Below are 14,434 nucleotides of genomic sequence, written 5' to 3' on the forward strand. Positions count from 1 at the left end.
TTTCCATTCTTTCCCATCCTAACACTAACTAAGCGGAAGAAGCAAATATCCGCACCGAATTAATACGACCTTTGAATTAGACAAACAAAAGGCATCCTAACATGTGGGGATTACCAATTTTGAGGGCCCATGTGGGCTCGTGGCAGTTCAGCTATCCATCGTTTGTGGGCACGGCCGATCGGTAAAAAAAGGGACCCCATTGTGGCAGAAAAGACATTGTTGCCATAAAAAGGGGTGCCTTGAAAATCAGTGGGGCGTCATGTAAGCTCCACAAGGGGGAATGAAAAACATGAAGGGTTGGCTCCGTTTCCAACTGCCCAAAAAAAAGAGACACACATGAGCACATATAGACATATACCTACACCTGCAGTGCACAACAAGTGAAATAAAATTTTTTTTCTTTTTCTAAAACGAACAAGAAACTGCATAGGGAAAAAGTACAAACATGGCGTGCGTTTTTCTCATTGCAGAATGTTTCAAAGTACACTTGCAAAGGAAGGATATATATGGCAGAGCAGCAATTCCGCTTCTCCCGCTACTAATCATTTATTCCCATTTGATGCGTCTCCACGCGAGACGCGCCCTTCCCATTGACGTTCCTCGCCAGGTGGAGGGCCCGCTGCTGCTGCCACTTCTCCCTGTGGGCGATAGCCATCTTCCTCGCCTGCAAAAAGCCAAACGTTTTCACCAAAAATTTTTTATCCCGTCTCTTCCCATTAGAGGTACAATTGACGACCCAGGCATGGGCATGTGTATCATAATGAACGCCAACAACTCGAGGACATTTCTTAGCAATATCAGCGCAGTCTTTAATAAAATTCTTTTCACACTTCCAATTTAGGACCTCTTCACGTGTATTGAGATAGTTTTCAAAGGAATAAATATCAGCATACTTCGTTTCGATCTGATTTATGTTATGTACAAAGGAGTCTGAAAGCCACTGGCAATTAAGCATTAGGAAGATTCCTATGTGTTCTTCCTTTTCGACGATTTTTTTAAACACCACATTTTTCTCCTCCTCATTGTTAAACAGGGAATTATAATTCCTTTTTAAATATTCATCCTGTATGTTATTATCGAAGAAGTGAAAAATGTTTTTATTCCAGACGTCCTTGTAGTAGTACTCTGCGTTCTTTAGAAAAGTCTCTTGTCTACCTCCTTGTGTACTTTGCTCATCGTTGCTGCACTCCCTTGTGTTTAAGTTCTGTCCAATGATGCCTCCTTTTTTCTGTTCCTTTTTTTCCAAATGGTAATCACTTTCCTCGTCGTTACTCCTCTCGATGCTATCCGAACTGACTTGTCCGTTTGGTGCCCTTCCATTTCCAGCATTCACTGTGGGATGATCTTCTCCCCTTTCGTGGTCCTCTTCGATGTTCTGCCCCCCACGGAGACTCCTCACGTTTGAATTTCCACACGTGAGGTGCATCCCCCAGCTGGTCATTCCTACTCTCTCGCTTCGGCACATTGTGAAGTTTTCGTTATGTTGACTACTTGGGTCATATGTCCCATGGTTTCTCTCCTTCTCCTTCTGCTCCTGCTGCTGGTCTGCCCCTAGTTCTCGAGCCGCTTTCTCATCGCCACCGTTACTACGGTTACTACTGCTACTACCACTACTACCGCTACTACCGCTTCTCCCATCATTGTCAGTGCGAAGGTGGTACTCCTCGCAGTGGACGGCGTCCACCTCCTCCGGTGAGCCATCCAAATTTGTGTAATTCCCCCGTTTGACACTTTTCCCCAGGTAGATATCCCTCCTTTTCAGACGTATCGATTTTCCATTTTCGTCGTCCGTAAAGTCAAGGGGGATGTCCTTCTTCGCCTGTTCCATGTCGTGATAAAGCAGCAAGTCGTCCCCTGAGTGCCGATGCTTCGGGGCTGGGCACTCATTACCTTCGCTATGTTCTATTAGATTGTACGGGTAGCAGTCACGCTGATCCTGGCGCAGGGAGGGGAACTCAAACGGGGAGTAGTACTGCCTCTGCCCAATAGCCACCTCTGCATCGTTAAGTAGGTTCACCTCAGTATAGCCTTCCCCCTCGCTGTTCATGTACCCGTTCAGTGGAACCTCCACCGATGCATTGGGCCCCAAATTCCCATGCACCTCATTCACTGCCACCAGGTAGTCGTCCTCAATCTCGTACGTTTGGAAGTTGTCCAAGGAGACATACTCATTGGGGAATAGCGAGTCGTATTGCTCCCTCCACAGGTCCCCCTCACGAACATGCCGATTAAGAAGAAGCCTTTTATAAATAACCCCATTCTGAAGCACATAATTTGAAGGGGCAAAAAAATGGAACAAACAATCCAGCGGCATTATCTCTTCCGCTTCGTAATCCAGAAGGTTGTAACTTTTACACTCTAAATCGGTCTCCAGGATAAGGTCTACAACGCCTGATATGTTGATGGGGCGGAACCTATACTTATAGAGTAAGAAGTAGTAGCACTGGAAGCATTTAGCTTTGGCTGTTTCGAAAGAGTACTTCCGAGCGGAGAAGGAGATAATTACTTCTTTATTATTATGATTGAGGAATAATAGAACCCATAGGAAGTAGCCAGACAGATAGACTATCCCTTTGGGAAACTTAATCATTTGTGATTTTTTGGAAAAATAATTTCGCGTTGCAGTTATTAAATTTAAGGGTTCTATTTCGCCAGACATTTTATGTCTGATTTCGAAAGGCACATAATTCAGAGGATCCCGCTTGTTCTTCGATGTCAGAAATACATTTTTGCTTTCATTGAAGTAGACGATTTTTCCATAGCAGACAAGGAACTCTTCATACTTCTTGTAATAATCGATGAAATTATTTATTGACTTGGGATTGATCAGTTTAGTTATCGTTCCCCCCGATTCGGCTTTATTTCTTAATAAGACATTTTTCAAAAAGGTATACATTTTGGTTAAATGGAGAACAAAGCTTTTTCTGCACAAAATGGATAACGTTTTTGCTTCCATAAAGCCGTAGTCATTAATAGGAAATAGTTTTTCCTTCTTTTTATCATCCAAGTCTACGTAAGTAAAACACCATGCGCTTTTATACTTGACGAAATTGACTCCTTTCAACGTACACTTGAACTGTTTGTCTTTCTCTTGTTTGGCACTTTTAACCTTGTTCTTATTCATCGTTTTTAAGATTCTAAAAATTTTGTAGTTTAATATGTAGAGGAAATCTATGGGGAAAATCATGCATTTCCAGAGGGTACTCAATTTTTTATCAAAAATGAGTTGAAGTTCTCTAATATATTCGCTGCGTCTCGGAGGGATGCCACTGGTTGAGCGACAGGACCCTTCCTCGGGTACCTCCCTAAGGGTACTACTATTCTGACTGCTTATCTTAACTAAGTAGGATTTATAAAATGATTCAATTTTGTTCCTAAAATAGCCATGATACATTTCTTCCAATTCGTCTAATTCTAGGAGAACCCACTCGGGGGTTAATCTCAAAAATTGGAGGAAAACACTTTTTTCTTCTTCCCCCGTGCAGGTACACTCGTTCATATACCTTAGTAGGGTATCTTTGTAAAGTAAACAATTTTTATCACTTGTGTCTTTATTCTCCAGGAAGAGGTCTCCCTTATGATGGGCTGCCCGTTCCTCAGTGATACCATTGGGGGTCCAGTCTTGCACCCCATTTGGAGATTCATTTTGATTCGCGCCCCTACCGGAGTCACCTCTCAAGCTACAATCCAGCACGTTCGGGGACCCCCTTTCAGTTTCCTCACTCGAATACATAAACTGCTTCTCCATTTGATGGCTAAATCCAACCAAACGGGTTATCTCCCCAGAGATGAAACTATTGTCCTTCCCTCCACCCATGTGCTGTGGTTCTGCCCTATTAACAATCCCATCGATCACCAGCTGCTCCTGTGGAATGCTCTTACATTCCACCGGATGAAATGTCTTTATAAGGCTCTTTTCACGAGTGGAAGCTACACCGTTTAGAAGGGGCTGCCCACTGGTCAGACAATTCCCATCTGGGTAACACCCTACGTTATTATAAGGCATATGGACGCTGTTGTTATCGTTCCCTCCGCTGCCACAAGTAAGACGTTGGAAATGGTCATTCTTTGATATGCATTTATTTACGTACTTAAGGGTCTCCTTTGAGTTGTCCTTCCTGGCTGTGTCATTTTTGCAGGTACTCTCTTCTTGCTCAAACGAGGGGTGGCTTTCCTCCATCGAATGAATCAGGCAACTGTCGATCCACCTTTTGAACTTGTCATCACTCCGGTCTCCATGGAGTGGGCCATGGCTCCTACCATCACAGCTGCCGGTGTCACTTCCGTACAGGTCACTGCTGGAGGTGTCGCTACAACCAGCCTCTGAAGCATCTCGCGCGATGTACGCACTAGTGAAGTGTTCGCCCGTTCCTGTCACGTTTGGTTTGGCGGTCGGAGACATAATGGGTTCGCCTTCCCCTATAGGCTTCCTCCCTTCACCCTTTATGATGTGCCTTTTTCTCTTTTTCCTATTTCCACATGGCGTAACTGCACAGTTATCTCCATTGGCCAGGCGAGGGTCTAGCCCCTCCCTGGGGAGTGCGCCACAATGTGGAGGGGACACATCATTTGCATGCGGAAAAATCATCACTTCTTGGTTTTCTCCATTTACAATTTGGAAATGCGCTGTCTGATCTAGGATCTCTCCTCGCGTCGATTTCGTCTCCTCCTCCGCGCTGTCATTTAAGTTGTCCAGTTTTCCATTTTGCCCATTTAGTCCATTCAGCCCATTTTTCCCACTTTCGCAGGTGGACCCATTTGCTGCTTCCATTCTCGAGGCTTCCTCCTCATTTAGTAGTATCGAACAGTAATTTTTATAGAGGAATAAATCACCATTCGGGGGTAGGCAGCCATCTGCCTCATCGCACAAGTGGCTACTCAGATGGGTACTCTGTGCCATTGAATTATTTCCCTGGTAATTTTTTTTGTTACATTCTTTCCTCTCTTGGCTTGCGCAGGGGGTTTCCCGATCGATGTTGCTGGCATTGGGGTCATGGCAGCCATTCAAGCGGGCATCCTTGCTTCCACCATTCTTCCCATAATTGCGTGCACCATTTCTTCCATCATTACTCCCTCCATTGCTGTCGTTACTTCCCTCATCAGTGTGTCCATCGATGTCTCCCCTAAGCGCTCCTCCATCTTTGTAATTCGCCTCGCCGAGCCCCTTGGCGAGCTCACTACTGCCTGGTCCACTTCCATCTTGTGTGCCTTCCCTAGTAAGCTCCTCGGCACATTCTTCATAGGACGATTTCTCCATTTGGCACAACGGCTCATTCGGCCCATTCGCCCCATTCGGCTCATCTTTCTTCCTTCCTGCAGAGCTATTAAAAAGGTTGATAAAAGCATTCACATAGAGTATGTCCCTATTGTTGGAGCTATCCCCGTCGTTTCCCCCATCCCTACTGTCACAGTTAACATTGTTGATATCTGCATAGCCATCATTCAAAATGGCATTAAATTCTTCTTTCGCTTTTAGAGAAAACACATACGCATGTGAATCTGGACTTAAGTTTTTTAGTCTCCATTCTATGGACTTCTTTTTAGCTAATAGGTTTCCGTATTTATAAGAGGAAAAAAATTTCTTCCTCCTAACGCCATCTTTATATACAAAGGTTGACCATCCATTTCTGGTGGGGTCGTAAGATATCCCTCTGTATTTCTTCCCAATTAGCTTATCAGTAATTTCGAGCATTTTTTTTAGCTTGATTTTATTGGCATCATTGGTCAAATTGTGATCTCTTCGATCGTCTGTCCTGTTTGGGTACTCATTTGGAGATTCGGGGGATGTGTGAGCCTCGGGTGGGCTATTATTCCTCATCATTTCTCCTCCCTTTAAGTTGCACACGTTCATGTGTTCTCTATTGTTGTACACGTTCATGTGTTCTCCATTGTTGCATATGTTGATGTGTTCTCCATTGTTGCATATGTTCATCTTTTCACCATTGCTGCGTACGTGCATCTCTTCTCCATTCCCCGATTCGCTCTTCACTCCCTCTAGCTTGTTTGCAAAGTTTGACGTGAGCTTCCAATGGTCAGAAGACATGTCATTCGTGATAAGGCCATTCTTTAAAAAGTATGAGGAACCCCCATCAAAGGTATTTTCATCCTCTCCCAAGATGTGATTGCCTCCTCCACTGTTCGTTTCATTATCTGAGACATCTTCTGTAGTGTCTCTCAAATTGATATTATTAAAGTAGTTACCATTATGGTTGTACATTTTTTCTGTGAAGTTTTCCCCTTCGTTGAGGCCATCTTTAAACGTGTTTTTCTGCCCTATGAGTCGGTAGGTGGAAGTACCCTGGGGCAGATTATCCACGCGGTGCATGTTTATCGCTTGCTCATCAGCAAAGGAAAACTGGTTAATCATCCCTGCATCATTGACACTCATAAAATTATTTGTTGCCCCATTGGTTGCAAATTGGTCACTTGCCATTTCGTTCTCACCGGTGCTGTTTTGGAAACTATTCTGTGCCCCCTGGTAGTTAAGCATACTGGGAAGTGCACTCCCATCCGTGTAGTAACATACGTTTCTGTTTATTCCGTTATGGTTCGATGAATCCGTATCTCTGACCGCGAACCCATTCGCACCAACACATCTGGACATACCGAACGGTTGGTTTTTATGGTATGGGGAATGGGGCACGTGGAGACAATTCGCCATTACATCCCCTCCAACGTAGCTCCCATCAGCATTTAGGCACCTGGCCATTGGGGTATTGAACCTTTGGAAGTTATCACCACTTCTCATATTCCCATTCGTGTCAACAGCATATGCGTTGGGAAGACACTGCTCATACTTGGCACAATCGTTACGGACTAGCCCTTCGGTGTTTTCAAAGTCTATTGGCAAATTCTCCTCATTTGGATAGCACACATTCTGTGCATTGCTTAAAAGGTAACTACAATTTTCAGCTCTCCTCACATCGTTTTGCACGTAGGAATTGGTCATATATTTTCCCTGCCTGGTTAGCTCTTCCGTATTTTTTACCAATACATATGGATCATCCAGACTGACAGCAACCCCTTCAGAGACTGGTGCACGTTCCACATATGGGTGTTCCGAATTGACATGAGATGTATCCCTAAAGGGTAGACTTCTTACGTCGCTGTAGCCATCGCCACCATGTTGCTGATTAGGGTAACTATAGTGAAGTGCGCTTTGTGTGTTACTAAACAGCGTTTCTGGCGAGGCATGCACAGCATTACTGTCCGGGCCACAGTTCGCATCACAGTCCACGCCATTCTCCCCCCCATTCTCCGCGACGTTACCGAAGCCTACTTCCATTTGTGCATAATTCGAATTAGTGGCTTTTAAGAAAGAAGGGCTATAACGTACGCCTCCGTTTCTACCCGTGCAAGCGCCAGCTGCGTAGCTGTCCATTTCACCCATCTGCAAAATCGCACTTTGGGGGGTCTCTCCTCCATAAGCTTCTATCCGTTCTTCCTTGCCATCGAATTTGGCAAAAAAGGCATCCACCTGGTTTGCACCTTCTTTATCTTCTTTCTTCTCCATCGGTAGTTTCACCCAGGAGGGGCTCCTTCCATGGAGGCCGTCCTGACTGTTTGGGTTGGAGCTGTCTGACGCATTATACAGGGAGGCACCTGTCAAATTTGTGTACCTCGCGTAGTTCGCGCGGTTGGCGACCTCTGCGCAGTTCGTTGATCCCACTTGCTCGTCACTCAGAAGAGTCTCCTCGCCCGAGTTAACGCCGTGGTCCCCATCGCCGCTGCCCATGACTGGAGCCACATTTAACGTGTGATCTTCCGCTTTGAAGGGGAGGCCACTCACCTTCTCAATAGTGTGCGAGTCAACATCTCCATTTTCGTCGCACAAGGGGGAGTCGCTAACCTCCAGTTGGTACTTCCCCGCTGGAAAATCCTCCTGAGGTAGCAATTCTCCACTCGGGAGCAGTGGCCTTTTAGAAAAGAATGGCTGATTTTCCATGTAGCTAAAAGTGTTGTGTTCACTCAAATTAGTTAAGTCTACTTCATTTTGGTGAAACGACTCCAAAGCATAGTCCTTATAGTCAGATAAATTGGTGTAAAAATTACGACATAAAAATAAAAGCTTCTTGAAAATATCATCTGTGTACTTCAAGTCATAGATAATGTCTTTATTGACTTGTTCTTTGGAGCAGATGTTGCTATTTATGAGACTGTTAAGTATTTCATTTTGCTTCTTCAGATTTATCTTTATCTTTTTTCCATTTTTTTTACTCGCGCAAGGGTAGTAATCCCGTGTGTGTGCATTCACCAACGGGTTGCAACTTTCACTTTGGCTGTATAAAAAATCGTTTAAGAGGGATGTTTCGTCTGCCGTTTTTATCTTCCTATTCGAAACTGCACCCAGATCTGACGGAACAGCAGCATAATCCTCCCCGTGGTCATCATTGGGGTTCACCAATTCTAGGGAGGTTCCCGCCTCTCCGTTATCTCCACTGGATAGGTAGTAACTGTCATGCCTCTTTAAAGATCGTATTTCGTTGTACACATTTCTAAGTTCGTACTTTAGCTCGTTTAGTAATTTTAGAGCACTGTCCTTGTCTATGGAGTTACTATAATGCGACTTAAACGTGGGTACCCTTTCAAAGAGGGGTCGTCCATCACTACCTGTTAATTCATGATACGCGACTATTTGACTATCATTAGGATTAATGCTAATGTGTGGGGGGGGACACCCACCTAGAGAGATGCCTTTACTTATACGATTCGTATGTTTACCGATCCTGTCTTCTTCTCCAATGCCACTTTTGTCATCCTGTTGGATGTTATTATCCCCGTCTTCGCCTACATGGTCCAACTTCGGCGCCATCACGTCGGTCGCTTTGCTTTCCCCATTTGGGGAGTTCACTGACGGGTCCTTACTACTATTGCTTCTTCCCCCTTCTGCTGAGTTCATCATTTTTCTTATGTTATCAATTGAAGTCATCATAATGGCTAACTTCTCGTCAATTCGGAATAAGCATTTTCTGGGGATGTCTCCTTTATGAAGATTGGGTTCGTCTTCATTGGTGTGGGCAGGGCGGCTGCTATAACTCGTCGCACGCTCTGACTTCACGGGGATGCACACCGCGTCGTCCGCCGCGCGAACGGCAGAAACTGAGTCGGGCGCGTCAATCGAATGAACCGCTTCAACCGCGTCATCTTCTTCGATCAGATAGTCCACATCCTCCACGTCGACAGCCCCTTGCCTGTCCTGGACTCCCCTCTTGGCCACGTACTCACTTCTGTTGGGTCCCCCAAAGGGAGCTTCTCCCTCCTTTGTAGCACTTAAGAAGGGGCAACCAGTCCGCTTCAACCCGTCCCCATTGTCATTCACATAATCATTAAGCGAGTCCGTCCCATTGCGTTTGCTAAATTTACTCTTACTTGTATAGCTCACCATGTCGTTGTTTATTTTTAAAAGGATGTTTGATATGTTGCAAATAATCTTCTGGTATATTATGTATATTGTTAGATGAAGTTTGTGCAGTTGGCTGGCATTTCTCTTTCCCATGTAGATCCATATTTCGAATGGAGGGAAGACAGGTGGTTGGGGAAGCAGAGCTGCTAACAATTCTTGTACATATAAATGCTTACTCTCAAATGTGGACTCGTTATCGTCATTGTATGTTTTTTTATCTCTTTTTTTTTTTGGTGCAAATACTTCCTTCGCCAGGATGAATATCAGATTTCTGTTGCTGAGTAGTTTGTTGTAAAGCAGCCGTAGGGAGGCGATGTAATGATCTAAGTAGGACAGATAATTGTTGGTCATTTGGGGGGCCTTCTTCGTGATTTTATTGCGCAGGTTTTTTAAATTGAATAATATTAACTGGTCGTTCTTTTCCCCCAGCTGCGCATTCGGGTTGGTTACTCCACCGGAGCTTATAATCCCATCGCCGCTTATAACTCCACTCGCCCCATTCAACAGCGACTGCACATACAAGTCGTACATCCTTTGTCGCTGCAGAGTTTCTTCCTGCTCATTGTTCACCTCGTTCGGCACATCCAACAAGCTGAGCTGCCGTGAGCTGCTACTTATGCTTCGCTGCGCCATGTCATACACACCGGTCAAGTTATTCACATAGGCAGAACTACACATAGGAGGGGAGGCGACTCCGTCCCCACTAGTACGTATTAAACTGCTTTGACTCTCTTTTGTGCTGCTCATGACATTGTTAAGAACCTCCTTTGGGGGGTAACTCCCTCGTGTTGACCATGCTGACACCTCAGTGTCTTCACCAGAAGTATTACTATTATTATACATTTTTATGAATCCGGTGGAATCTCCCATCTGGTTGGCATTTAATGGGGATGAACTTTCTATACTGCTCACGCAGTAGTTGCCCTTGGGGGGAAAGAACTTTTCCTCGCCCAAATGTGGCCAATTCTGCACTGGATTATTTACAAAGGAGGAATACGAACTGCCGATCATATTGTCTGAGATTATTGGAGTGAACTCATTTGCATGTACAATTGGGTTCAACGTTGACGGGTTCTTCATTCTGCTATACGTGTTATCGTTCCGTGCAACTGCACAGTTTGCCATTTGTTTCTCCAATTGGATTGTCCCCTGCTGAGGGCTTAGTGGTTGGCAATCCCTACTGCTGCCCATATGTGCGCTAAAATTACCGTCTTCCGGAATGGCAGCTTTAATGGGGAAACTACCACAAGTACTCATTAGAAGGGTTCCATTTGGGTTTAACTGGGTCTGTACCTGGAATCCATTAGGGTACATGCACCCCTCACTACTAACCAAATTGTGCTGCCTTTCCTGCAGATGGCGCTGCCCACTCGGTTCATACTCACTGCCACCCATTTCGTACGATTCACCACCATGCGGACTGTCCCCCTTCCTCCTAATCCTATAGTTTGAGGTTGACGTGTTCCCTCGTTTGGTGAGAAGTTCCTCATTACTCCATTGATCTGCGAACAGTGACTTTGTACGGTTCGGATGATTCATCTGATTAATCCCCTCACCAGTAACGTGGAAGCTACAATTGCTCCCTGAACAACCCTTTTGGGGAATTACATGCAAGTGTTCACTCGCTGGGAGTTTCCTCATGTCCCTGTTCAGATGGATTGAGTCAGTCCTACTGGCGATATGGGAACCATCCGGATGGTACACTAAATTGCCAGTTGGGTGGTTACTAAAGTGTACATCACTGTGAAGGTGACCGCGGTTGCCACAGAGGTTGCTATTGCCATTCTTGTCAAACTGGAAATTAGGACAAGCACAACGATTATGTGGAAGAGAGGTGGTACTGCTATTCAGATGGGAAATGCCGTTACTCTGTGCGTTGGGGTTGTTTCCACTTGGTGCGACACCCTGCGTTTGGGTCCCACCCCATTCGTTACTGCACCTCCACTCCATTTGGTAGTTGGCTGGGACATTTTGAATGTACCCCTCCGGGACGTTACTAAGCACAGATGTTAAACAATCACAGCTGTTGTTATCTCGAGGAAGAAGAGTATACACCTCAGCTTTCTCTCCAACATGACCATCCTGCTGAACATGGTTTATGAGACTCTGGTGGATCATCAAATTGTCTGCCTCACCATACTGCGCATTGCTATTTGGTGTAAAGAACCTCCCAAGTGTGGCATTTTTCATTCTATCAATATCGATGTGCTGGCCGTTTCGGTAAAAAATTGCAGCACTGAGATTTTTTCTTATAGGGATCAGGGAGCCTCCTTTACTGCTCCAGTTTTTGTCTTCACCCACATAACTTTTTTGCCTTTCCTTTTTTTGGGGAATTCCTCCACTGTACATGGAAGCGTACAAGTTGCCATCGTTTGGGTTCAACCCCCCCCCGTTTGTTACTGTCATGTTGGATGTATTCACGGGGGGGTTACTCATAGGCGGGTTATTCATAGGGGGGTTATTCATGCCGGTATTACTCTTGGAGGTATTACTCATGGGGATGTTACTGATCTGCTTCTTCATGCAACGCTCTCCGTTACTTGGGCGTATTTCACTTTGCCTGTCGCCATTGGGGTGCCTTATGCTGAGCCCCGTGGTGGGGTCATACGCACTTGCTAAGTTGACATAAGGAGCATTCTGCAAATGCCACTCACGACTGCCTCCTTTATCACCTGGGTGTAATAAAAAGGGATAATTTGCATGCGCCATGTGCTTGTTAAAATTTAGGGATTTTTTGTCAAAGCTTGTGGATTCGTAAATGTTTTGTCCTTTTCTTCTCACACTTGGATGCATCTCTTGCCCACTATGCGTAAAGATTTCCTCCCCTTCGTTTAACCTTTCCTCCATTTTTTTCATCCGTTATTATACATTTGGGTATATACTTAACTACTACATAGCGGGAGGGTTTGGAAGTGTTCAGAAGGGGTTCTTGCTTCTCTCCTTCTTCGCCTTATCCCACTGCTCAGATCATGTATTCTTGTAGACATACGTGCGAATAAACGCATCGACGGGGTGGTGTAGGTGTTCAGTTATAACTGTTTAATGCTTTGTCTATGCACTGTTCGTTTGATAATGGCCGATTCTGTTATTCTGGTTCTCTCCTCTTCGCGATGGGCAAAATGGGAGGGTGGCACTTCTTGATCGAGCAAGCGACGTGATGGAGATCCCAATTTGGTTTGCTCTGTTGAATTAAGTCCAACCAGTTAGAGAAGTTTCTTTCTTTCTTTCCTTTTATTTATTTTTAACTGGCCACGTTTTTCACAAGAATGTTGCAGAGTCTCTCGAGGGAAACTGTCTCTGCGAGCAAGTCGGCGTTTTCCTTTTTATCAGAATGGCCCGTTAGCTTTGGTACCTTCCTGTTACTAAACGACACAGCATATGTACGTGCGTATACATATAAACATACGTATGCACATGGAAGGTAGGCAACTTTTATCTTTAACTGAACTGGGGGCTGAAACATGGTACAAGCGAGTACCAGTGTCTCTCCTGGGTTTTTGTTACAGGTAAAGAAAAAAAAAAAAAAACAAACAAACAAAATTTTAACAAAAAAAAGAAAAGAAAAAAATGATAGAGAGCTTTTGGAAACGAATATGCAGTTATAATTTCAAATTTGTTATGTAATATTTCCTGTTGTCATTACGTACAAAATGACTTTTTTTTTTTTTTTTCCCTCTTGTCATCAGAATTGCAGCTTAACATTTGAGGGAAATGGGAATTTTTACATAAAAATAACCATCCGACTGTTAAATGGAAAAGGAAGAAAAAAAAAGAAATGAAATATATCATAAAGTAGAAGAAAAAACATTTTTGAAAAATAAAAATAAGGACAGGGAATTTTTATAAAGCTTGCAGAACTGCTAAGTCCTTTTTTTTTTTTTTGCCATAATGTCGTCACATGGATTCAACGCGAAAAAGAAGTACGTAATTACGCCGCAGCTTGTAATGGGTGGGAGTAGGATTGCTTGGCTTAAGCTTATGCCTACTTGTAAAACCATTTGTGGTTTGTGTTATTTTTATTTTTCTCCAAAACGGCGTTGAAACCGTGCTGTAAACTCCGTTGGTTGTTCGCTTATAAAATGCTTATTCGCGTTTTTATGGGAATTATTATTTTTTTTTTTTCCTTTTTTCCAAGCTTTTTCACCCTTCGACAATTTGTTGAAAAATAAAATGGAGAGTTTTTCAAACGAGGGAAAATGTTCCCTTACCGATGGGGCACGCGCGCAAAGAAGGGAAGCCGCATAAATGTTTTTTTCGCCTTATATATATGTACATATTACATATATACCTATTTGGCAGATTCATACCGCATTTGCCCTCGTGTGGGGTCTTATCCGATTGAGGAAATGACCTTTTGCGTTGAATGAGGGTTGCGGTTCTGGTCCTCCTTTTCCCCTTCTACAATTTAGCCGCGAAGACCTGGTCATGCGAATGATTCTGCGAGCGCGGTGGTTTTTTCGCTTGCTTGTAACGCGCCGCGCTGATGGACGCGCGAGGGGGTAAACGTGGCCCGAAATGTGAGCATATGTATGTACAGATATATGATATACAAATGTATGCTCACACAGACAGCCGAGTACTGGGGTCTGCAATTTGCTGCCTCCCCGCATAACCGCCAACGCGCGCCTTATCTAAGTAGACGTTTTCCCGCTGCAGTATGTGCCAACGGAAGAGGGACGCAGGAACAGTAAAGTCTCCCGTTCAGCCGTGGAAATTTTAATTCTTTAAAAAAAATTGACGAAAAATGGGGGAAAAAAAACAACAGATAAACTAATTGTGCCCTCTCTGCAAAAAGGAAGAAAAGAAGAAAAAAAAATAGCCTCGTCCGTGCACACTCCTTTTGTCTTGTGGAGAGAGGTACATTTCGAAAAATAAAAAACTTTTTTTTTTTTTTTTGTTTTTTGAGACGGAGTCTTGCTCTGTTGCCCAGGCTGGAGTGCAGTGGCGCAATCTCGGCTCACTGCAAGCTCCGCCTCCCGGGTTCACGCCATTCTCCTGCCTCAGCCTCCCGAGTAGCTGGGACTACAGGCG

At 44.4% G+C, this 14,434-nt stretch overlaps 1 protein-coding gene across 1 annotated transcript; it reads right to left on the reverse strand.

Moving 5' to 3' along the window:
• Nucleotides 1-538: 538 nt before the first annotated feature.
• On the reverse strand, nt 539-12,250 carry C922_01915 (hypothetical protein; the record flags this gene model as incomplete). The annotated part of the gene is made up of 2 exons (XM_008817514.1): nt 539-10,073; nt 10,206-12,250. 2 exons carry the CDS (start codon nt 12,248-12,250, stop codon nt 539-541), a joined length of 11,580 nt encoding a protein of 3,859 aa, XP_008815736.1.
• Nucleotides 12,251-14,434: the final 2,184 nt, after the last annotated feature.

This window comes from Plasmodium inui (assembly GCF_000524495.1).
Source record: "Plasmodium inui San Antonio 1 unplaced genomic scaffold supercont1.6, whole genome shotgun sequence".
In the NCBI taxonomy this organism is placed as follows: Eukaryota; Apicomplexa; class Aconoidasida; order Haemosporida; family Plasmodiidae; genus Plasmodium; species Plasmodium inui.